Source organism: Girardinichthys multiradiatus, chromosome 22, assembly GCF_021462225.1.
Source record: "Girardinichthys multiradiatus isolate DD_20200921_A chromosome 22, DD_fGirMul_XY1, whole genome shotgun sequence".
In the NCBI taxonomy this organism is placed as follows: Eukaryota; Metazoa; Chordata; class Actinopteri; order Cyprinodontiformes; family Goodeidae; genus Girardinichthys; species Girardinichthys multiradiatus.
The window spans coordinates 31,599,137-31,622,872 of NC_061814.1; the positions used below are offsets into that span (position 1 = coordinate 31,599,137).

Below are 23,736 nucleotides of genomic sequence, written 5' to 3' on the forward strand. Positions count from 1 at the left end.
GGGGAGGAAGATGAAATATAATATAGACTCAACGGTGCAGAACACATATTGGCAGATGGGCTTAAGGCCTCTTTATAATTCATACAAAGCTTGTGTACAGCATATCTGCTTCCTCCAGTTAATCCTGTTATGACAGTATCGTTCTCAGCTCTACCCAACCGAGTCAAGAGGACCTGGCAAGGCAGACCCTCCCTGCTGAGCCTCCCTCGCCCTATGAACAAACGGCTCCCTCAGGACCAACACTCGGGACCATAGACAAGTTCTCCATCAGCTGTGTTGTTTCATCCCCTTGTGACCAATGCCACAACTGCAGACGCTTCTTTTCACTATCGAACCACATATGTAATGTATACATTTTCTGCGTTCTCCTCCTGAGCCTGTGGAAAATGTAAACAGTCCACAGGAAGGTGCCTCTCATCTTTCACAGAGCATCTGCTCCCGCCCTGTCCAAACCCAACACTGGCTTTCACCGTTTCACATAACCCAATGACACAAGTACACATGCAGCAGCTCAAACAAAGGCTGCCAAACATGCACTTCCTGCCATTGGAGCAGGAGTGTTTATACACAGCCTGCATTGACTGACAGAAGAGATAATGCACCGATATCCAGAGCGGCAAATCTGCAAGCACTCAAGAAATAAATATCCTGTTCTGGTCATTAAATTTTCATCCCATGCAAGTTCTGCTCGTGTGCCAAGTGCAAGTCCAGGATAAAAAAACATATATATGTGTATGCACTCTACCTTCGGGTGATGTTTTTAACATGATGCATCTGCTTTATTGGATTGTAGCCGGCCTTTATTCACAGCAACACGGAGCGCTAAGAGTTGTGGTCTGAGGAAGACGAGTGAGTGAAGGGCAAAGTGGTAACGGTGAGAAGGCACTTGGCCAGATCATGTTTGGTTAGAAGGCCACAGCTTTTACTCCTCAAGATGAGAACACTGCAACAGTTTGATGCTAATCTGCAGACAGACTTGAGCACAGGGAGACTTTCTTTTAAATAAACTTAAGATTTCAGTGTTTTAGGAGATTTTGTCTGCTACAAAAAAAAAAAAGATTACTTCGGAGCGAATTAATCCTTATAATAATCGAAATAAACTGAATTTTATCATCAACGTCTGCAGCTTAGCTATTTTTACATTCCAACACTACAAGCACCAAAGTTATCAGTTATCCCCATCTGATTTGCCAGGTTGCTAAACGTTTACACCATTGATGCTACCCATCTTCAAATTTCCATACTTTCCAGACTCAGATGTCAAGATTTCTGAGTCTGGAAGATTTCCTGGAAGATTTCCATCTATTATGGACGTTTGAGTAGAAAACTCTTATCTTGATTATGCTTCGCAATGAATTTGGCTTCCAGTTCAGCAGTATGGTAAAAGGCTTCTGCAATGCCATGACCATGATCGATGTTTTAGAGAAAGTGTTGTGGATCTGAAAATATTCATATCAGCAAATTCATTTAGACATTTTCTGAAATTTAACCTCCAGGTAACAGAGAAACTGCTTCTTCTCTACAGTTTGTATCTAAAAAGGTGCCCTCGTCGATGTGTCAGCGTTCTGTGTGGCTCAGTAGGATGACATTCAGAAAGCCCTTTCCAAGTCCCAACACATCCAGGTGAAAACAGACAAACACAACATTGTTGAGGACATTTTGAATACATTTAGATGTTTTGTTTTTCCTGGAAAGATGTTTATGAAAACATTTGCCAGGAAAAACTTCAGCCTTCAAAAACTTCACCATCAAACATTCCTTACTATCCATCATCGGTGCCGGAAAATAATCCGACACTAGGAAAATAATCCGACACTAGGGCAGCCAACAATCACTAGGACTGCAACTTAAATTTCAGTGGTTATTATCTGTGCAAAAAAACAAACACACGTAAATACATCGTGATCAGGGTTAAATTATCAAAGCGTCCCCAAGATATTTGCTTGCTTTCAGATGGCAGAATGACATTAGCTACAATATACGGCTTAGGGTTCCGAATGGCTCAAGAATTTGCTAGCTGACCTTTAGAAATTACTTAAACAAGGCCAATAAATGATGAAATTCTCAGAAAAGCCTGACAATGCTGGCCCTCATTACTGTCAAACGTCCATAGGCCAAACACTAGTTTGATCTAAGTTCAATAAAATATTGATTTTCATTTGAGTTTGCTAAATGGCAGAGAAATCAATAACCTAAACGAGGAATCGGTCTGTGTATGTCATTTTCTTTAGGCAAAGCACACACACACACACACACAGGCATGCAGATATGTTAACCTGTGGAGACAGGGCAGTAGCAGTCTGGGTGAAGAGCGTGGAGTGGGCTGCTGACCGTAGGCCATGAGCTCTCCTGACAGTCTGATGGATGAAAGTAGCGGGCAGCACCTCCTGCAGAAGAAAAGATACAGACACATTTCAGGTTAAGAAGACATCATTGGAACCACTAATTTTAATGTATTTTAATGGGACAGGGGCTCTGCGACCTGCGGCTCCGTCACAAGTAGCTCTTTGGACCTTCCACAATAAATCTTTATATCTCTGGCTAAAATAAAAAAATGCAGGTTTCAGGTGTTTTTCAGTTTTCTAAAGGAAGAATTGCATTTAGTTTCCACAACAGAATGACACTAAAAGCGCCTGCAATGTTTTTTTAAATCTATTTTTCTTTTCAATAGGGTGGAAATGTTGTGCTTTTTTTCCAACAATATCAAAAAGGGGCATGCACTTAACTGCAGTTATAGCCGCAAGTCTTTTGGAAAAAGGTCACTACCAGCTTTTCACATCTAGAAACTGAAAGTTTGGTCATTTTACACTTTGCAGATCCATTCAGTCAGCTTTGATGGAGAGCCAAGTTCTCTTCCAGAATTGCCCTGCGTTTACCTTCATACATTTTCCATCATCTCTGACCAGCAAGAAAACTATCACCATGGCAGAATAATGCCAATACCATGGTTACGATGGGGTTTTTAGGGTGCAGCCTATAGTTTCTCTCTGAATAAAAGAATACCCACATCATGACCCTACCACCACCATGTTTGACATTGGTGATGGTGTGTTCAAGATGACGTTCAGTTTTCCACTAACTCTCTGATTTGAGAAAGCAGTTGGCTGCTCTGTTATTTAGGGGGACCAGATTAAAAGGGGCTGTAAATAAAGGCATGCCACACCTTTCTTTTTACATTATTATTCGTAAACATTTTTGCTAAACCTGTTTGGCATGGTCCACTCAGATGAGGTAATGTCAGTCACTGCAGCTAATTTCTGGGAGCTAAAAACAGGTTTAAAACAACAAAACTTCAAAGTGCAAGATTTGAGATATTTGCTATTTCTGTCACACCGCCTTGCAATTTCTCCTGTATTGATTCAGCAACAGACTGAATGTCAAGTGAAATTTGCTGCTTATGTTTTAAACAGCGAGCGAGCCTGCCTGCCGCTGCAGCTCACACTTGCAGATGAAAGGGATGAACGACCCCTTTACACCTCAAACCTAAACTCTCAGTGAATTATTGTCCGAGAACAAGCAAAGAATCAGAGTCTGTCACAACGCAAGCTTGCCGAAAAGAAAGGATAAACATGCTGGCTGTTTCTCTCTTTAGGACAGGCTCCGAAAGGGGTTGTGTCTTGGATGAATTTTGTCCTCAAGATTCACCCTACTCTAGAAATGCCTAAAATACGTTCACCTTGGAAAGAAAGCAGTCAGATGCTCCCGGGCTGCCAGCACTGACAACAGATCAGATGGAGATAAAGTGGAATTTAAGCACAGAGAGCACTGTACCAGTACCCAACCCCCAAACCTTATTTTTAGCTTGTTTTAGACCAGTTTGCAAGGATCAGTTTGACAACTATGGGGTCATATTGTTGATGCTTTTATACCTCATGCTGTTTAGTATTTATAACACTCAACCATGATTTTCTCAAGCCTTCAATGCTAAGCAATAACAAGAAGAAGATGTACTTTTGACATGATCAATCTTTACGAGCTGAAAACTGAGGAAAGTGAAATCAGTGTATCTAAGCTTTGACTCCTCGTATATAGTTAGAGGAGCTGTGTAGAAGGTAGGTGCTGTAGGTACTCTGCATGAATAGAGAAGGTTGTTCTTCTCCTCAGGGTAGGCAATAACAAAGAAGGTACAGGACTCCTGGGAAAGTCCCTCCCCTTGGACCATTTTTAAGTGTACTAACCATGGCCACGTCACCTTCCTGACCAATATTGACAAAATACTTGTTGCCACCACACAAGAAAGAAAGGTTCTGCCCAAAAATATGTGCCAAGAAAAAGATTCAGGAACAGACTGCTGTAATTTTGTAGCAGCTCCAAGAGAGAGAAGAAGGGTCTCTGTTCTTTTTTCTTGCGATAAATATTGAAAGAGGGTACGAATTGAAGATGGGTCTAACTGATCCAGAGCTATTTTGTACAAACTTTGACAGGAGAGGGACCAGTCGCTGAGAAAAGCAACCATGTAGCACCTCCCATCAGGACTCAGTTGAGCTGAGTAAAGAGTGCCTAACTGCTGTTAAATGCTTGGTAAATGTTATATTTCAGATTTCCTGCTTTATCCCTGAACGGTGTGTGGAATATGTGAGCTCTCTTCCAAAACAGCAGCTACTAATGCTTAAGATACCATTTGTTTTATCTTTTCTCGAAACTTACCAACAAACTCATTCTTCTGATCCGTCGCTTTTGTTTGCCATGTATTACAAAAATACCTCTGGATGAGTAAAGCACAATTCCCACAAACGAACGGACCCAGCCTGACTGTATAAAAGGTCACAAAATACAATTTTCAAGTGACATTAAAGCCGATGCAGTGATATATTAGACCAAATAGTAGAAATTTACCAAAGAAAAAGCATTTTTGCTTTACTAATACATTTTAACAATATTTTCAATCTGAGTCAGTAGAAACGAGGTAATGTGCATGTTCATTCGTTTAAACAAACAAACGTACTTATTTTTAATTTTCTTCTTAATTTTTTTAATTTAAGTTGGATCTAATCCACACAATTATTTCACACCAGTTAGCGGTTTCTTAACTATCAGAGGTCTAATCAATGCTGATATCTATGTTGCTTTTCTCATTAAGCACAATTACTTTCATATAGCAACCTTCAGCCATGTTAAAAGCCAAGACAGAGCTCCGACTCTGTCGATCATATCCACACACAATAGTGTGCATTGCAGGATTGATATTCCTTAAACTTCCCCACATTTTGTTACAAACTGTTACAAACTTTGTTATAAACGTCCTGCTGGAAGTCAATGTGTTTTACTCCACTTTTATGTGACAGACCACCACAAAGCAGCAAATTCTGAAGGGGAAGGAAAATTATACATGGTTTTCAATATTTTCCTTACAAGTAATCTAAAAAGTGTAGCCTGTAGATTTCCACAGCTCAGGCGGGAGAATCTGTTAACAGGACAGCCCTTAGTTGTGCACTGGACAAATTTGGCCTTTATAGAAAATAAGGAAGAAAGCATTGGGAAATTCTGGTTGCTGGTTTGCCACAACCCTAATAGAGAGCACAGCAAATATGGGAAGGAAGGTACAGTGGTCAGATGAGACCACAACTGAACTTTCTGTCCAACATGCAAAATGTTGCACAGAATCCTAACCACATTAACCCTACAGTGAAACATGGTAGTGGCAGCATCATGCTGTGGGGGGTGTTTATCAGCAGGGGCAGGAAAGCTGGGTGGAGGTAAATTCAGAGCAATTCTGACATAAAACCTGGAGAGGCTCCAAAACCGACATCCATTTTACAAAAAGCACTTAAATTATCGGTTTATTACATAACATGGCTGGAAAATACATTGAAGTTTAATGTAATATTGTAAAAAACTGAATAGGAAAATTTTTGCAAGGCCCTATATTACAAGGAACACTTTAGAGAAATATTTTCTTTACTTCTCAGCATGCAGCCATGCAGAGGTTCAGGCCCCATCAGGTTTAAAGATTAGCTTTCCTGGAGAAGGGCTGTGATGATCACCTTTGTTTTTAACTTACTTTTACCTTCATTTCTACCACTGCTAACAAGCAAAACTACCTGCAGAAAGGAACTGCTGTGAACAGACACTCTATTGTTCGTAATTGTGTTTGACTTCTTCTGAGCACACACCGGAGCAAATTATTAGGTTTCCAAAGAGACAGATTTCAACAACTGGCCACAATTTTACTCTCTTAAAGAAAGGAGCAATGAACTTTACTCATGCATTCTATCACTGGGATGCTTTCAGGGACTATGTCCTCCACATTAAGATACACAATGGACCTTAGTACCGAGATAGCAAGTAGGTAGAGGATTTTTACTGAGTCTTCCTTATATATCACAAGCCAGGCATACAGCATCGACTCATAGATGGGGCCACTGGACTCCTAGATGTCTGTAAACTGACAAGTGATTCTCCTCAGGTTTGAGGAAATACCAGAGCTGTAATGTCCATGTTTCACTGAAGTTTGCTTGCAAAGTCTACATGTGAAAAAGTCAGAGAATAACTGCCCCAATAGTAATACTAATCTGCCCCAAACATACATAAATATGTGAGTATACAGTGCCTGGCAGAAGTGTTCACAACACTTTAATATTTACATTGCATCACATTACAACCACAAATTCCAGTGTTTTACTGGAATTTTATACAACAGAACAACACAAAGTGATACATAATCAAAATGAGGGCATTTGTAAAAAGCTATTTTCAAGTACTGCCCCAGAATTTCATTTAGAATGAGTTTTAGACTTTGACTAGATTCAAATACATCAATGTGCTGTAAAACATTCCAATGTAGCTCTGGCTGTATGTTTAAGGCTGTTGTCCTGCTGGAAGGTGAACCTCTGCTCCAGTCTCAAGTGTTTTGCAGCCTCTAGCAGATTTTCTTCCAGTATTAGCCTGGATTTAGGTGACTTTTCAAGGCAATTGGTTGCACTAGAATTTATCCAAGGATAACAGAGTAAATGTTTCATGTTCTGGAAACATACATGTTCAAAAATTTGAATATGTATGTATTATTCAAATTTAACCTCCTAATTATATGCTACTTTGGGTCAGCCTATCACATAAAGTCTCAATAGAATGTGTTGAATATTGTGGTTATGTGACAACATGTGAAAAATAATACTATTGCAAGGCACTCTACTTTAACAATGCAAATAAAGTAATACACGTTAATGCATAGAACTAGGTTCTAACCATGTAACACTTTACATGGAGACTTAAAATTAGACTAGAACATCTCTGCACTATATGCAGAAGTCAATGTGAGGTATGAGGTGGGTGACGGGGTCTATTTCTGGTATTACATTTCCACAGACAACAGCTGCTCTCTACAGGTACTAACTACATAACTCAGAGACCCCAAGCATACAGGATGCAAACACACTCAACTGCATCACTTTGTCCTCCTGATACAAAAGATGCCAAATGGCTAAATCCCCACTGACAACACCTGTTTTCCAGGATAAAAACACAATAAGCAACAAATACATTTGTGAGAAAAGGCTTATTTACTGCTCATAATGCAGCGAGCTCAATGCAGTGAAGTGGACGGCGTGCCAGTTTGTTATGTGGCATGCAGGAGACAAGGATTCAGAGCTTGCACTGCAAATTGGACATACATTATGAGGCTGAAAAGAGCTTAAAGAAGACGCTTCCTCCAATGACTGGAACTATATTTGAATAAAATACAAAGTGCATCTTTATTTTTAATAAGCAGATTCTGCTGTTTCTATCATTTAAAAAGTTAAAAATAAGCATCTGTTGTTATACATATAATTGTATAAAAAAGCATGTGAAGTCTAATATGACCAAAACATACTTTGTAATTTCCCTTTCAAAAGATAAAATTAGCTCTATAGGACATCCTGTTAAAGATTCAGACACTGCAGTGAAACCTGATCTATTTACTAGCCTCATAACACAGACCCAGCAGCTCTGATTTCAGAGTTTAAAAAAACCCCACTATGTGTGACACATTAGTGACTGAGGCAGGAACATGCTATACACTCTATGCCACAGACACAAATTAAGTGTCCACTCCCTGCAGTGTATTGATTTCCTGATTGACTTATGGCAACATGTGCTATGAGCTCGGTGCTGATCAGAACCCACTCCCCACTATTACCAGACATGTTAAACCCAAGTTCTCCTTGGTGCTCAGCTCGCAGTGGGTTACGCCAACTGTAACCGCAGTTACCTGCTGTCAATCTGCATGTTTGAACGCCGGTATGCAGTAACTTGTACTGTTGAAGTGCTTGGATGAGTTCTGGCCTAGACTACAGGATTCTGTCTCCTGTGCACATTCCCAGAACATGGAGTGCTGGGAATCCTGAGCTGCTTTAATAATTGGAAACAGCTCGTCAGCAATGTTAAGAGGATTCATGTGTCAGGCTAATGTGTGCTCATCTACAGGTGGACTGCAATACATTAGAACAGTGTAAAAAAGTTAGATTTCAAGCATTTATTTGTCAGTTTTAATGATTAAGTCTTACTGCAAAATAAATTAGAATATATACAACCAATTTAAAAAATATATCTTATGCACAACTGTCAGTCTGCTGTAAAGTATCTCTATGTCATGTACAGTACATGCAATCAATTCTTGGTCGGGGCTTCTTTTGCATAAAGAACCGCATCACTGCAGCGAGTTATGGAGGAGATCATCCTGTGGCTCTGCCAGGGTGTTAAAGAAGCCCAGGTTCCTTTAAAGATATTTTTTCGGCACTACTGGCCTTTATTTTTCAATTTTTTGACAGTAGGTAGACAGGAAAGAGGGGTAGAGAGAGGGGGAGACATTCGGTAAATGTCGCCGGGTCCGGGACTCGAACCCGGGACAGCCGCCATTCGAGGACTGTAGCCTCTGTATATGGTCGCGCGCTTTCGCCACACCACCAGCGCCGCCCCGCCCAGGTTCCTTTAATAGGGGCCTTTGGTTTGTCTGCTTTGTAGGGTCTGGTGTCCTACCATTCTTTTGACAACTGGGTTTTCCAGCCAATCAAACACAGGGATACCATGGTCATCAAAGCAGGTGTTGGTACTTTGGCAGTGTGAACAGGTGCAAAGTCATGTTAGAAAAATGAAATTATCATATCCATAAAGTTTGTAAGCATAGGAAAGCATGAATTAGTTTAACCCTCCTTCCTCCAAACTCTGGGACATGGGTTTCAAAATGCAAAATGTCATTTTATTGACAAGGGGACTTCGAACCACTGAGTAACAAGCTGGTATGTTTTCTCCTAAGCCCAGGACAAATGCTTCGGACACTGTCTCTTGTTTAGGAGTTGTAGCTCATTTCCTGGATATGACTCTGTGTGGTGCTTCTCAAAACTGCAGTTAGCCTTGTTACTTGGGCTGAGTATTCTACCACATTTTTTCCATCTGCTTATTCTATTACCAGGCCTGGATACAGCAATCTGAGCAGCCAGTTTCTAAAGCAATGACCTGCTGGTGGCTTACAGTCCTTGCGGGGAGTGTCTGTGACTCCCTGCTGCACGACCTTCAGACTGGTAGGAGTCTTCCCCATGAATGTGGAAGCCATACCATGGCCATAACATGTCTGTGTTAAAAATAATTTTATTATTGATCTTAGATAATTTTCTAATTTTGGGTTTTCATTAGCTATAAGCCGTAATCATCAAATGAAGAGAAAAAATGGATACACATAATGAATGAGTTCTACATTTTACTTCAAATTACTGGAATAAATTAAGTTTTCAATCATACTCAAATTCAATGAGTTACACTTGTATGTGAATCTGCTTGATAAGATTGCTTTGCTTGTGTCAGGATGTGTTTTAGCACGCTCTACCTAAAAGTCAGTGATATTGTGGTATATTGTACAGTATAAGTCTTCACACTATAAGAAAATTCTAATTGAACATTTTCGTTTCTTTTATTTTACACTAGAAAACTGTCACCTCATAAAGTCTTATACTGTGGCACTCCATTGAAAGTACAGCAATGTATTACGGATGTTTACATTTTTAGATTTTATCCAGGAAGTCATTTTAGGAACAGGGTTAGGGTAGGGTGGGGGTTACAGTGAAGCTGGCCTCCAGTGGCTCATTTAGGTTGCGCCTTGTCTTCCTTCAGAAGGGAAAGTTTAATCTCTAGGTACTTCCCATGATCTAGCTACAGGAGGATGCTATGGTATCACTCTTCTGGGAAGGACGCCCTGTCTTTTGTTATCGAGGTCTTTCAATACAAGGTAGTCAGTAAAGGTGGTTAAGACAAAACAAGGAGAGAAGGTTGGTGCAGAGCCATGGCTCTTTCACTTTGTCAGTTGCGATAGCTTGGGTATCTGATCAGAACTCCTCTAGGTTGCCTTTTTGTTGAGGTTTAAACCTCAACATAAAGGCAACCTGGAGGAGTTCTGATCAGATACCCAAGCTATCTTAACTTACATATCCCCAGAACTGGAGAGTGTCACCGGGGGGAAGGCATATCTGGGTTATGAGACCTGATCTTAGTTAAGTAGAAGACAATGAATAGCTTTAACTGGCTTGGCCATACCATCACTGTATATTATCTTAACAAAAAGGTTGCAATTTAGATCACTGAATCTCTTCTAAAAAGCTAATTATGCTAATTATTCAACTCAAGAACTAATCCCTGATAAGACAACCTGAAACATCTGCACCTTTAAAACACCTCAACTGATCAAATCAGCCAAGAGGAAAGCTCCAGCAAAGTGTCCTAACATACCTAAATAGTCATGATTCAGCATGGATTTAACAAGATTAATTGTGATAAGAACACAACACAGGTTCTGGTAGGTGTGAGAACATGGAGTGTGTTTTCACACTGCAGATCATACACACCCAGTGGGTCAGTAAGCTGCTGAAAGATAACTGCGGAGACATTAATGGGAATGCTATTTGCTCACAATTCGGCGAGTTAACTCCTACAGCAGATGGTGAAAGGCATCCTAAAGCGAGAACGGATGCCACAGACAGCTCATGTACCCACGCGACTAATTAATACTGCATGTTAGGAGCATGAGAAGAATGACAGACTCTCTACATTGTGTGCAAATTCTCAGGTGTATTACGAAACTTTTTCATGACTCGTTAACAAAGTGGCTGATATTTACTGTACAGGTTAGACGACTCATTTTCCAGATCTGGTCATCTCTCCTTGCATGCCCTTATCTCCCTCTCTCAGATCTTCTCACTGCCTGGTTCATTCACTATCTCTGCATCTCCAGTACCAGCAGGAGAAAGGCAGTAAGCCCCAGGGAAGGCCAGTCAATCACTGTTTGCTGAAAGTAAAGATGAACAGAGCGAGATAGTGGAGAACAGGAGATGTAAATGAAATTTCCAAAGCATTAAAATGACCCAACGCCACCACATGCTTGATAAAGACAGAGGTGTGTGGTTACTAGGTGACTCCTGCGAAGTCAAAGTGTTATATTACAAGGAGAACTGATCAATTCACAGGTGTTCCCCCTGGATGTCTGATGGTGATAGGCAGACATGACTAAGGCTATATAATAACCTGTCCAAGTAATCAGGATGATGTGATAGCCTCAAACCACTTGGCAGACAGTCATATTCTGACTGAACCTGCCAACAGGACTCTACCCTCACCCTCAGACGCTCAAGGACATTTACACAATGATGTGTGCAGTATGTCTCCCGATGTGTGAGCTCTGCTACAGGTTTGGTAAGAGAAATTACCAGTGACCTGTCCAACAAACTCAAATACAGCAGAAACGACTCACCAGCTGGGAAATTCGGCCGCACGCAGCAACTTCCTACAGATTTATTTTGGGCAGGTAAAGCGAGGAAGAGAGACTGGAAGGAAACATGTTATACAGGAAGAAGGTGGTTAATAGGTGGTGGTAACACCTTGAGCTGATTTATTGCCCCAGGTGTTTCTCAAATACAGCCTCTAAGTGCAGGAACCACACCAGAGTAATGTCGTCTGTATTGCATAAGAGCCGAAATGGCCTGAAAGTGTCAGAATGAACACTGCTGACCTAATCAGACTCTAAAAGTCGTACCTGTTTTAGTTAGCCTTAAAAATGAGGACTCGTGGTGTGTTCACCTTGTTCTCAAAAGTGGAATTTCCCGGATAGCGCTAGGAAAGATCAGAAGAACGCCCCTAAAGTCAGAATTCTGACAGGGAAAGCCAGAGATTGAGACGCAGTACCCAAGTTCAGTGTCCAATATGGCTGCCATGCCTTTAAAAACAGTAATAGTCGCAGCTACGAACTGTTTATTAGCACTTCTGACAGTTTCTTTTATAGAAAACCTGTTAAACATAGTTCTGCAAAACCTCTATTTGTGAACATGTTCTTTAAGTCATTAAAAGAATTGCATGAACAGAAATGTTGATTTATTAGCTTTTATTTCTAATAGTAGATGGCAACAACACAAATTTAAAAATCCTGCATGTTTTTCCAACTTATCTTGAATGCTCTAAAGTTAGACATAATTCCGAGATACAATTTTCAACTTCAGAGATAAATCAATATAATTACATGTGAGAATAGGAAAGCCTTTTTGGAAGAGTTAAGATTAGCCCCTTTTCCACCGAAAGCCCCAGGATTTGTTTTACCCAGGTAAAAGGAATCCTGGGCATTCGCATGCCTTCCGTTTCCATTGCTCAGAAAGCCACAGACAATCAATTTAAATCAGTCTAATGACGTATGGGCAACCAGAGGTGTTGCTATACAACTGCATGATTCAATAAGAAAAACTACTAAAATGATTAACACACAGATTTTTCTTTTATTAACATCATCATCAGGTAAACTAATATCAGATAACTACAGAAAATGTTTTTATTAAAAATTTTATTTATTAGGATAGGACAAAAAAAAAAAAACAACAGATTATCACTCCACAATAAGGTTGGCTGATATGCAACATTTTTACAACCATTATTCAATAGTCAACAAATGACGATCGGTTATAAATCCGCGCAGGTGACATTGTCTTTTTTGTGGGCAGAGCAATGTACACATGAACAAACTGATTAGCCAATTTAGAACACAAATGTCCAAAAATGGAGGAACTAGTTGCCAAAAAAATACAGATTAGCCTATTTGGGATTACTATGGCTTTAAGCCGGACGAAAGAGGTAAAACCACAGTATGTAACTGAAGCAGTGTGACGTCTATGCAGACGTTTAGTACTATTAAAAAAACGTAAGGGCAGAACATAGTCTGGCATACTGTGAGGAGCGTGGACTCCACGTGCACTGTCCGTGGGTGTTTGACGCTCCGCAGTCGAGCATACCAATTTCCTACATTTCCCACACTGTCTGCCATGGCGTCATCAGACAAGTAGGCAGAACTAAATTACCCTGTAGCTTTGGAAAAAGAAAAAGAAAATAAGGTGGTGTTAAAGGCCATTAAACCACACTAGGGGCGAAGAAGGGGAATTCACCTGTCAGTGCAGGCCAGAGTGGCAGTGACGCTGCGCGTACTCACAACCGACTGCTCAGAGCAGTGTCACATATAAAACACTTCGATGTGGAGACTTTTTCCGGCCGAGCAGTTTATTCTGCGACAGACTGTAGGCAGTTGTAAAAATTGAGCCTTACGTGGACATGTCCAGCGGACATCCGCGCGGAGTCAAGTAGACTACGCCCGACTATATTTTGCCCTTAACCTGTAGGCCAAAAAAATTATGGTCAATAAATACGTCCAATCACCCAACCTTAGTCCACAAGTAAAGGAAAATGATACCTTGACTGTCTAATCATAAACAAATATTTAAATAATGTAGAAGATGTGTAGACAGTGGGGTAGACAATGGCAGGACATGAGGGTAAAGAGGGTTACGGAGCTTTTGACAAAATGTATCCAAACCTGGAACTGTGATCTCTCCTCCTGCAGAGCTGTCTGTATAAAACTATGAAAAATATTAAAGAGTTCACACTCTACTAAGTTAGGTTAACAAAAAAACAACAATCTTAGGGAAATATGCATTTTTATGTACAAGGAAAATTTTAGGTGCTCTTAACATCTGTAGTCCATTAAAATAGTTTTCCTACAGAACGACAGAATAAGTAATGCCTCTTTAACTTAAAATGGGAAAAATCTCCATGGGCAAAATATAACATTTCATATTCTGGTACTTGCAGTTATTCACCACATACCTTGTAAACGCTTAATATTCACATTCAGCTGCCACAAACAGATAATGGGAAATCCTAGAGCGCTGGCCCAGATCAGGCAGCGGTTAGTGGGCACGTCCCAGTCCAGCCATCTGGCTAGCTTAGCTTAGCGGCCAGACAAGCCTGTAAGCGGAGCTCTGCTCCTCATAAAAATCTGAAAGAACATTTCGAAGTAGGCTCATTCTTGATGAACTTGATGACTACACAGATTAAGTTTTGAGGTCTACCTTTTCACTTAAAAAGATCTTAAAAACTACTTTTTTTTTGACAAATTAATGGTATAAAAATGATAAATTTGTATACTCAACACCGCCATTACAGCAGCTGGTGGTGTAACGCCTTGCTGCACACAACCCTGCCCCTGCCCAAGTGTGTGGTGGCAGGAACATGCTGCGGGTCTGTTTCACTGTGGCTGCAAGGCATTTTGCTTTTTAAACATTTCATAGTTTAGGACGTTCCAATGCCAACTTAATCGGTTATGAAATGGAGCCATATGTCGCACTGGCCCTTTCATACTGGCCATATGTCAGTTCACATAAAGAATTGCCGCGTCACACTCGTTTTCAACCTTGAAACTAGAACACGCTTGCGTCAAATGTGACGTCAATTCCCAACTTTAGTGACAAATCAAATGCTCCGACATTTCTGAGAAAATCAAAGTGTTATTAGAGTTGGGATGAACTCTCAAACAAAAAAAACCTTCACCAATTGTCAAGCGTGGAGGTGGCAGAATCATGCTGTGGGACTGCTTCATGCAGGTGGTGCTGTTGTACTGCACAAACACAAAAGTGAGTGAATAGAAAAGCAGCTGGAAATACTTCACTGAATGTGTTGTTTTTGTTTTGTTTATGGTAGTAAAAAAAGGGCCCACATGTCCTCCCAACCTCAGATAAGAACCAGATAATAAAGAGAAGAGAGAAGGAGTTGGTGTGTGGGAAGAAGCTTTGGCACGAATCAGAGAGGGACTTAGTGAACAAGCGTTAGAGAGGACGGACTGTGCAAGAAGAAAACAAATGTGTACATGCGTCTCTGTAGGTCTGTGTGTCGATAACAAGGCATTCATTCTTAGTATCAGTGAGATCCACAGATTGCAAGAATCACCCACTGGAACGGTTTGCTCCAATAGATGCAGTAAATTGTAATACTGGAGCGGAAATTTGCACACTTTTAAACTGTTTAATTGAAGTATCATTAACTACACTGGAAATTCAGCCAAGTGGCACCAACAAATACTGCATGTTGAATTAAAACTAAAACATGGCTTTCAACAGGCTAGTGGTGCCCAAAATAAATGACACAAATTTACACAGCAAATCAAAACAGCGTTCTGTGGCTTACCATATTTATATGAAAACACTATCTGCACACTATATCTGCATACAGCATCACTATAATGCCTCAAAGCCTCTCTTCTACTGTAAGCTGACCTGAAAACAGCATCGAGACCCTGCAGCTCGGCTTTTACTAAAATTTGAGCATGTTCTGTAACCCTAGTCCACTACGACAATATAGCCTTCAAGGACTGTCGTTTGTCTCAAGTGATTTCGAGGCTTAAATAACATAAGGCTGGCAGTGTCCCTGCAGGACAGGTTCCTGGGAATGAGGAACTTATGTACTACCGTCCTTTTAGTAACGCAAATCTGCATAGAGATGATCCACCTGCCTTAAATGCAATCTCGTTCAACAGATCTCTTTTTCTGCCTCTTTCATAACCAGAAACATAAAATGCAGTGGAAATATTTTCCTTGTAGTAGCCTTGACTCAGATACTTTAAAACTGCCTGCAGTCTATGTTCACTTGCAATTAAATTAGAAACGCTATATTTAGTTCACACGGTTGACATTTCTAGCTTTGCTCTGATATGACAACACCACAAGGTAAACAGGTTTTCCAGTAAATCTGACTGATTAACATTTTACAGGTATTAGCAACATAATTTCACGCAGGTTAAGTCGAATCTACCATAAAGAAGGGTCTTGTTTGCAGGATCCAGATGTACCAATGTTTTTACATATTTAAGATTTAAAAACTGCAAAAATGTTCCTGACATGCTGTTCCTACAGCATGTCAGGAACACCACCTACCCCACCTGTTTCTGCACATTTCCAGTCAAAGAAGGCTATCAATAATAACAAGCACATTTACAGGAATGCTGTTATAAATAAGAAATTCTAGAGATAGCATCACTGTAATAATCAAAATGTCAAATTATTTTAGCAGCAGTGAGAATAACTGTTGGTTTTCTGTTTCAAATATAGCAATTACATCATGTTATATTTTTGTTTTAAAAGTTTTGGGCATTTTTCATTTAAGCTTTTTAAACCATAAGAATCTAATACCGGCCCAGGGCTTACCTACTGCTCACCATCTCCACCCACATCATTTGACCAACGTTCTTCATCTTGTCCTTCTAATTGCAGCCAATTTTAGATTTGACTTTATGAGCAGGGAGACTTGTAAATCCTTCCCACTGCCAGTAAACTGGGTTGCTCTACCCCTACCTAAAAGACGCTGCCTGTTGCAGGTTGTTAATGGAAATACCATTTTACAGTGATGTTCATATCTATCCCTGCGAGGCTTTTATCGTGAGGTATGATTGTTCTCTCTTGTAAAGAATGATAGGAAAAAATAGGAAGAGTAAAGAGCAGGCTCTATACTTTTTCAAATTTTTTCACCTTGCAAACAAACGTCAATGTATTTCAATGGGAATTAATGTGATAGATCAATACACTCCAGTACCACATAAGAGGAAAGTTAAAGTTAAATGACACATGGTTTTGAAAAGTTCTTACAAATAAAGAGTTGCATTTAGCCTCTCCACCAGCTTTAAACATCCAGAAACCAACGTTTTAGCTTGTTGTTATTTGCAAAATAGTTCAAACTCAATCATGTTAGATGTAGAGCATCTAGGTCTAGACTTTGACTAGGCCAAAAGCATGCTTTGTTAAACCAGTCTTGCTGGAAGGTGAATATCTGTCCCAGTCTTCCCTGGACAGCCCTGTATGTAAAACCCTTTTTACTTCTGACCAGCTTTCCTGTCCCTGCCAAAGAAAAGTACCCCCACAGCATGATACTGCCACCACTACGATTTACAGTGTGGATGGTGTGTTCATGGTGTTACTTTACTACGACATGTAGAGTTTTGCATATGCCATGCCCCCAACATGACTGTGAAAAACTGCAAATAGTACTTCTTAAGGGTTTCTTTTGACAATTTAGCAATCCCGCCACTCACTCAGCCAGTCAGTGAGTTAGGTGGACCTTCATGGTTTGGTAGGTTTAAAGTTGAGCTATACTCTTTACGCTTTCAGATGATGAATATGTTCATAACCTAATCCTGCTTTAATCTTTCCTAAAGCTCTATCCCTGACCTCTCTGGTTTGTTTTTTGGTCTTCGGGATGCTGCTTGTCCGCTAATGTTCTCTGACAGCTATGTTAACACCCAGATTAAATTACACAAGCATGCATCATTTACTAGGTGACCTTTGAGGTATTTTAATTAGGGGTATCAAAGTAAAGGGAGTCAAAAATAAATGCCACCTTTTTTCATGAAAATGAATCCTTCCAGTTCACAATTAAGAACTATTTTGAATTGGTCTATCACAAAAACAACCCAATACAACACATTGAAAAGCTTGAGGGGAGAGATGAGAAGCCAGGTAAAGATATCTTAATAATAGCTGGATTTTACAGCAGTAAAACTTATAGGCACCGTCTGAATACAAAGAAAAAAAAACAGCCAATGTAATAAGAAATAAATCTCATTCAGTCTGCTTGAATAAATACCAGTAAGGTAGGGGACTGCTGAGCATGAACTCCTCCGACACATTTATTGCCTCGGAAGAAAAACATAAACCAAAATACGCCACGTCAGGGAAGAGTTATGAGCCAAGCAGGCGTGAAGAGACAGACAGCAAATATTACACTTTATTCATATCTCCTCGTAGGGTTGGTGACAGATGTAAACAGCAAGTCGTTTCAAACCAGTTTTGACAGAAAAAGCAATTCAGCCCAATTACTCTCACAGAAAGGAATCACAGTGATACAGTCCTTCAAAGACCTAACTAAACACAGCATAAATAATAAAAGGCATGTAAGGAATAAAAGAAATATACATTTTTAAGCCTGGAGAAGTTTTCCTGATGCAGCTTGCTTAATGAGATTCATGTAGAAGCTGTTTTTCATTGCTGAGTCTGAGAGAAGGATAACCTTCAACACCCTGTTGTAAAAAGGACATTTTGAATGTTTGGAGCGTTTCCCTGGCAACGACAGCTGTTCGACTTTTAGATTAGCTCTAGGAACCCGTACCTGTATGCTTACCTTTGTTTTACACCTGGAAACAGGCTACTGTTCATCACAAGAGGAATTTTCTCACATGCGTGAAATGTCAAGAGTAAAAAGAATTAAAAGGAGAGCTCAGTTTATTTTGAGATCCCAAACATAGCTCAAGGCTGGAAAAAAAAGGGAGAGGGAGGCTGGGGTTTTTGCTACATAAAAAAAGAAGATGCTGCTAACCTCCCTTTCCACTCCCATGGCCTCCATTTGTCTCCCCATGCAGTTCATGTTCAGGCTGTGAATTCCTCAGGCTAACCCATAGGGCCCTGACATTAGAGGGGATGGGGGGTAAAAGACCTGTTGGAGGTATATAAATGATCCATTCTCATAGTCAGCTCTGCTCCTCTGGCTCCTCCATGCCTAAATCTTCCCTGTGTTAAACAAAGCAGCCAGATAGATGTGATGCAGCCATCTGGACAAAGGCAAGCAGTCCATGTGTGAGCAGCGAGCTGTGTGGAAACTTATTACTGATGCAGATGATGCCATTAAATCTCCATTACATACAGCTAAAAGCAAATATTTACATGCACCGTATAGAAAGACACAACCTATTATTCCTCACTGCCTGACATTTAATTAGACTAAACCTTTGCTGTTTTTAGGTCAATTAAGATTACCAAAACAATTTCTGTTTGCTAAAGGACAGATTAATATATTTGTTTTGGGAGAATTTTTGAAAACTTTACTCAAAGTCAGCAGTTTACATACATTGTCGCCATGTCTTGGCTCAGACGTTCGGGGTCTGCTTCCATAAGCTTCTCACAAAAATTGCTGGACATTTTGCCCATACCTCCTGAAAGAATCGTTGTAACTGGGTCGCCTAGCTAACACATGAGCTTTGCGAAAGCACCAACTTCATTGTCTTAAGCCCCTTTGCAACTAATCTGGCAGTATGCACAGGGTCACTGACCATTTGAAGACCAATTTGTGCCCAGGGTTCAACTTCCTGGCCGATATCTTGAGATGTTGCTTCGATATTTGCACATAATGTTAATTAATCGTGATACCATCCTTTTTTCAGTAGTGTACCAGTCCCTCATGCTGCATGAGAAAAAAAAATCCATTAGTTTTCTCAGCATGTTGTCACTGGTTTTTTATTAGCTTAATGATTCAAAACATATGACAAAATTTACACAGAAACGGGTTCACAAGAGAAGAAAAAGAATAAACCTTTTTCCAGACTTAAATTCCACAGAAAATCTGTGGGGTGAGCTGTGGAAACCATGAGAGAGGACCAAGAACTCTGGATGATCTAGAAAGATTTAGCAAATCTTCAGTTGCACTACCCATAATTTTGTTAATTATTTCAACAGTTGGATTTTTGTTAAATGTTTCAATGTAATAAAACATGAAATGACTATAAAGCTTTTTATGCATCTTTACCAGCAGTGCTATTCACTGTATGAGCTTAGTTTTCCATACTCATGGTGGAAACACAAAAATGTGTTTTTTATTTATTTTTATTCCAGTGACACAATTAGTTCAGCACTCCAGGGACAAGAGTGTGCCACCCACACGTGGAAACAGCTGAGAGAAAAAGGTTTCAAAGACTGTAAATAAACATACCTTAACAGCATTTACAAAAAAAGCAGAGAACATCGTACATGTTATTGATTAGATCAGAGAAAGGTTGCAAGAGAGAAGCGAGAAGCTGTGCATGAAAATCAGATGTAAATCCGTGTTTGCACACCTCTCCACAGAAGATAGTTTGCATTTGTGAGTGGACAGGGACATTGATGTGTTTGTTTAGCCATCTGTGCATGCATGTATGGTCTTAAAAAGGCTGAGCATTGTAAACTTAAACACAGAGGCCTACACTAGCTGAGCTCTTGTTTACTGAGTGAACATAGGGATGCAGGCTGCAGCTGTAGGTTTAACTCCAAGCAGCAGAGGGAAACAAGATGCTTTAAATCTGTCCTGCTTGGTATGCTATCACGACAGGAAATGCATACTTTTACCACTAGTCAGAATCCCACTCTCCATAATGGCTGGCGTATAACAACACCCAAGACTGTCTCCATGGAAATGCATTTCCAACATTGTTCCTCAAACCTATTTATAGAGCGGCAGACCACGAAGCTAGCTGGCTAATATGACTTACAGTACAGTGAGAGTGGAAACATCTATTATTCCCACTTCTCCAACCTCAAAGGCTTCACACTAACAATCCCTACTCTGACAGGAGTCAAGCAGCGGTGTCTGGAGGAAGCTCGTGTGTGCATCAGCATTGATATTTCAGGCTGATACAAGAATCAGCAGAGGCTGGCTGCACAGGCAGAACGAGGTGTGCAGACAGCATGCAACGATGTTGTCCCTGACCTCCTTTGACAGAACATCGGTCTGTTGCTTTTTAAGGCTCGCACGTTAAATGAAGATGAGGAAACCACAAATGCTTCACATTTCGGCAGATCTCCACCACCATCTTCCTCTAAACTCACAATGTTACAGCAACTTCCAAAACGTTTTAATACCCTGGAAAGTGTCTGTTACCAAAAACAGGCCGTTGTATTTTATTGGGATATTATATGATAAACCAACACAAAATATTGCCTAATTGTTAAAAGGAAGAAAAGAAAACAGTTTTAAACTTTTCACAAAGACAAACCTGAAAACTGAGGTGTGCATTTGTATACAACCCCTTCACTATTAGACCACTATCTAAAAACCAGTGCAACCACCTGCCTTCAGAAGTCACCAGAAAACAGAAGTCACAAGTTAACACTTTAAATCACCCTTAATGCACCATCCCCAAGATGAAAGCTGGTGATGGCAACATCATGCTGTTTCAGATGCTTCAGGGAAGCCGGACCGAGCTGATGGGAAGATGGAAACATCCAAATCCAGGGCGACCCTGGAAGCAACCCAGTTAGAGGCCGCAAAGGACTCGGGACTTGGAAGAGGTTCATTTTCCAGCAGGACAATGATCCAAGACATACAGCCAGAGTTACAATGAAATGGTTTGATCAACACATATCCATGTGATAGAATGGTCAAAAGCTCAACAAGGGAGAGGCATTGCAAATTTGCTTGGGCTACTGAGTGTTCAGTATTTGTTGATGCTGAACACTTGTCCCATATGAATAAATCAATGAATAAAATGAAATCTTTGTACTGGTTCATCACATAAATTCCCCATAAAACACCTTACTGCCTAATAACAGTGTTAACATCTGTGATTGCACAATTAAAATGTGGAAAAGGTAAATGTTTTTTTAGGCATTGTAAAAGGATGAAACTGTCAGCAAGGACAACTGGATGTTACCCTTTGACCTCATAGCTTGGTTATCTAATTATAATCGGACTAGCATGGCTGTAGCACACCTCGAGCACAGTCTGGCATACAAAGAGCTGTATCTCTGTGTCTGCAAACATAAGTTAGAGCTTCTCATAACCAAAAGAGGACCTGCACAATAAATAACAGCTACTATAAACACTGTGCCAGTAACTCAATGACCAAGAACAACAGTTGTGGGTGTCAGCTTTCATTAATAAACACACTAACTCACAATGACTCCTAATAAGGCAGCAGGACTTTGTTCTTTTATTCAAATGAGACCATTTCAGCAGTCCTGCTACTATTAGTATCGATTAGTTCTTTTCTTGCAATGAGTCAACACTAAATTGCTTCTCTTCCTCCATTGAAGAAGCAAAACAATAAAAGAAAGTTGCTTTTATTGGTTTTTCTCTTGCTCTCGGTGGAAGACACGCGTTTTCTCTCCCTCCCTCCCTGCAGATCCCTGCTTCTGCTTTTTGTCTGTATTTTTCTCAGAGCCTCGCTTTGCATATCCTCCAAACCTTTAAATTCTGGATTTGGTCAGCTGGATTCTCAACGTAATTGATTTAAAAAAAAATTTCGACAGGAAGACAGGGTAAAGGAGACCCTCTTGTCCAGATGGGACATTATTCTCTAGATACACAATGGATTCTTGGCAGCAGTGGAAGATTGTGTGCCTGACTACGATGTTGGTTGTGGACGTAGAAAATGTGTACATATTTGGACTTTTGATAACAGGATTTCTGCTTTTTGGAGTTGGTGGTTACCTGGCTTATTGAGTGATTCGCAAAACGTGGGCGGCTGTTCAAAGCATTCCAAAGCTGCCTGCAATGTTGGATGGAGTCTGTAGAGCGATCAACAGACTGAAATGTTAAGAGAGCAGAATCGCAAGCTGGACACGATTCTTGAACAGAATCGCAGCCTGGCAGCGGTTGGACTCAAGAGCTTAAAGGATATAACTTTGGAGAAGTTGTACGCTCCAGTTCTGCAGAAAATACCAGAACTTTGGCTATTTGGATTCGCAATTGAGACATACCAGTAAAACTCTTAAGGTGGTTGGAAATTCACAACTGCCTGAACCACAACATTTATTGTTTTTCTAAATCTGGCGCCCCAATGTGGCCTTGGCAACTTCTGCTAACTGGCTATCGACAAAATATCTCCTGGATGTTATATAAACACGACGCTCTTCCCCAGCACTCCCCTACCAGCTGTGTCCTGATAGGACTATGTGGCCGATTGATAAAACTTCCACCTCTCTTCTCAAGGACAATGGCGCTTCGATCAGTGTTGACAGTTTAATTCTTGCAAACACACTCAGACTTATATATATATTTACACCCTCAAGATTCCACCGTACCCTTGCTGAATCTTTACTTATGCGTGTGTTGCTTACCCCTGCTGAGGTTTTTTGTACTATTTCAGGCTGTATTCTGCTAAGAATAGCGTCTGAAATGTGATTTTTGTTTTTTCCCCTCCTATCTTACTTTACCTAAATGTGTTACTTTTCATAGAATTTCAGATTTCTCAGAAGGATTACCACCAAAAGCCAAATATTATTAGTATTTGAAAATCTTACTACAGCTGTTTTTACACCAATGACCAGCGATTTTTAGATTTCTTAGAAGGATTGTATTACAATAATTTCATACCAGTAAAAGCCAAATATTATTAGTATTTAAAAAGTTTGGACCAACCAGTGATCCACCTTCTCTACTCTCACTTCAGTGAGTGCCCATGACTGTTACTATTTGAAAGATGGGACCACGTCTGCCTCATACCAGCGACCTCAAGGATTAATATTATAATTTTTCTTCTAGCACAGGATGAATTCCTTACCACAGAGGACTTAATTAGCTAATTACCTCTATTAGAAAGATTAGATTAGAACAAGCTCTTACCAGTAAACCCCCAAAAATTATTAATGTCATTTGATTTGTTTTTTTCTTTGATTTTCTGTATCATTGTAATGTTTTTCCTCGTGTACAGCGCTTTGAGTGCCTTGTTGC

At 40.2% G+C, this 23,736-nt stretch overlaps 1 protein-coding gene across 1 annotated transcript in view; it reads right to left on the reverse strand.

Annotated features, from left to right (window-relative positions):
- Positions 1–23,736, reverse strand: part of mcu (mitochondrial calcium uniporter) — a 78,834-nt gene that overhangs the window by 38,008 nt on the left and 17,090 nt on the right. Inside the window, exon 2 of the mRNA XM_047351650.1 lies at positions 2,277–2,387. Coding sequence (XP_047207606.1) covers positions 2,277–2,387 — 111 coding nt within the window. The remainder of the gene's footprint in view (positions 1–2,276; positions 2,388–23,736) is intronic.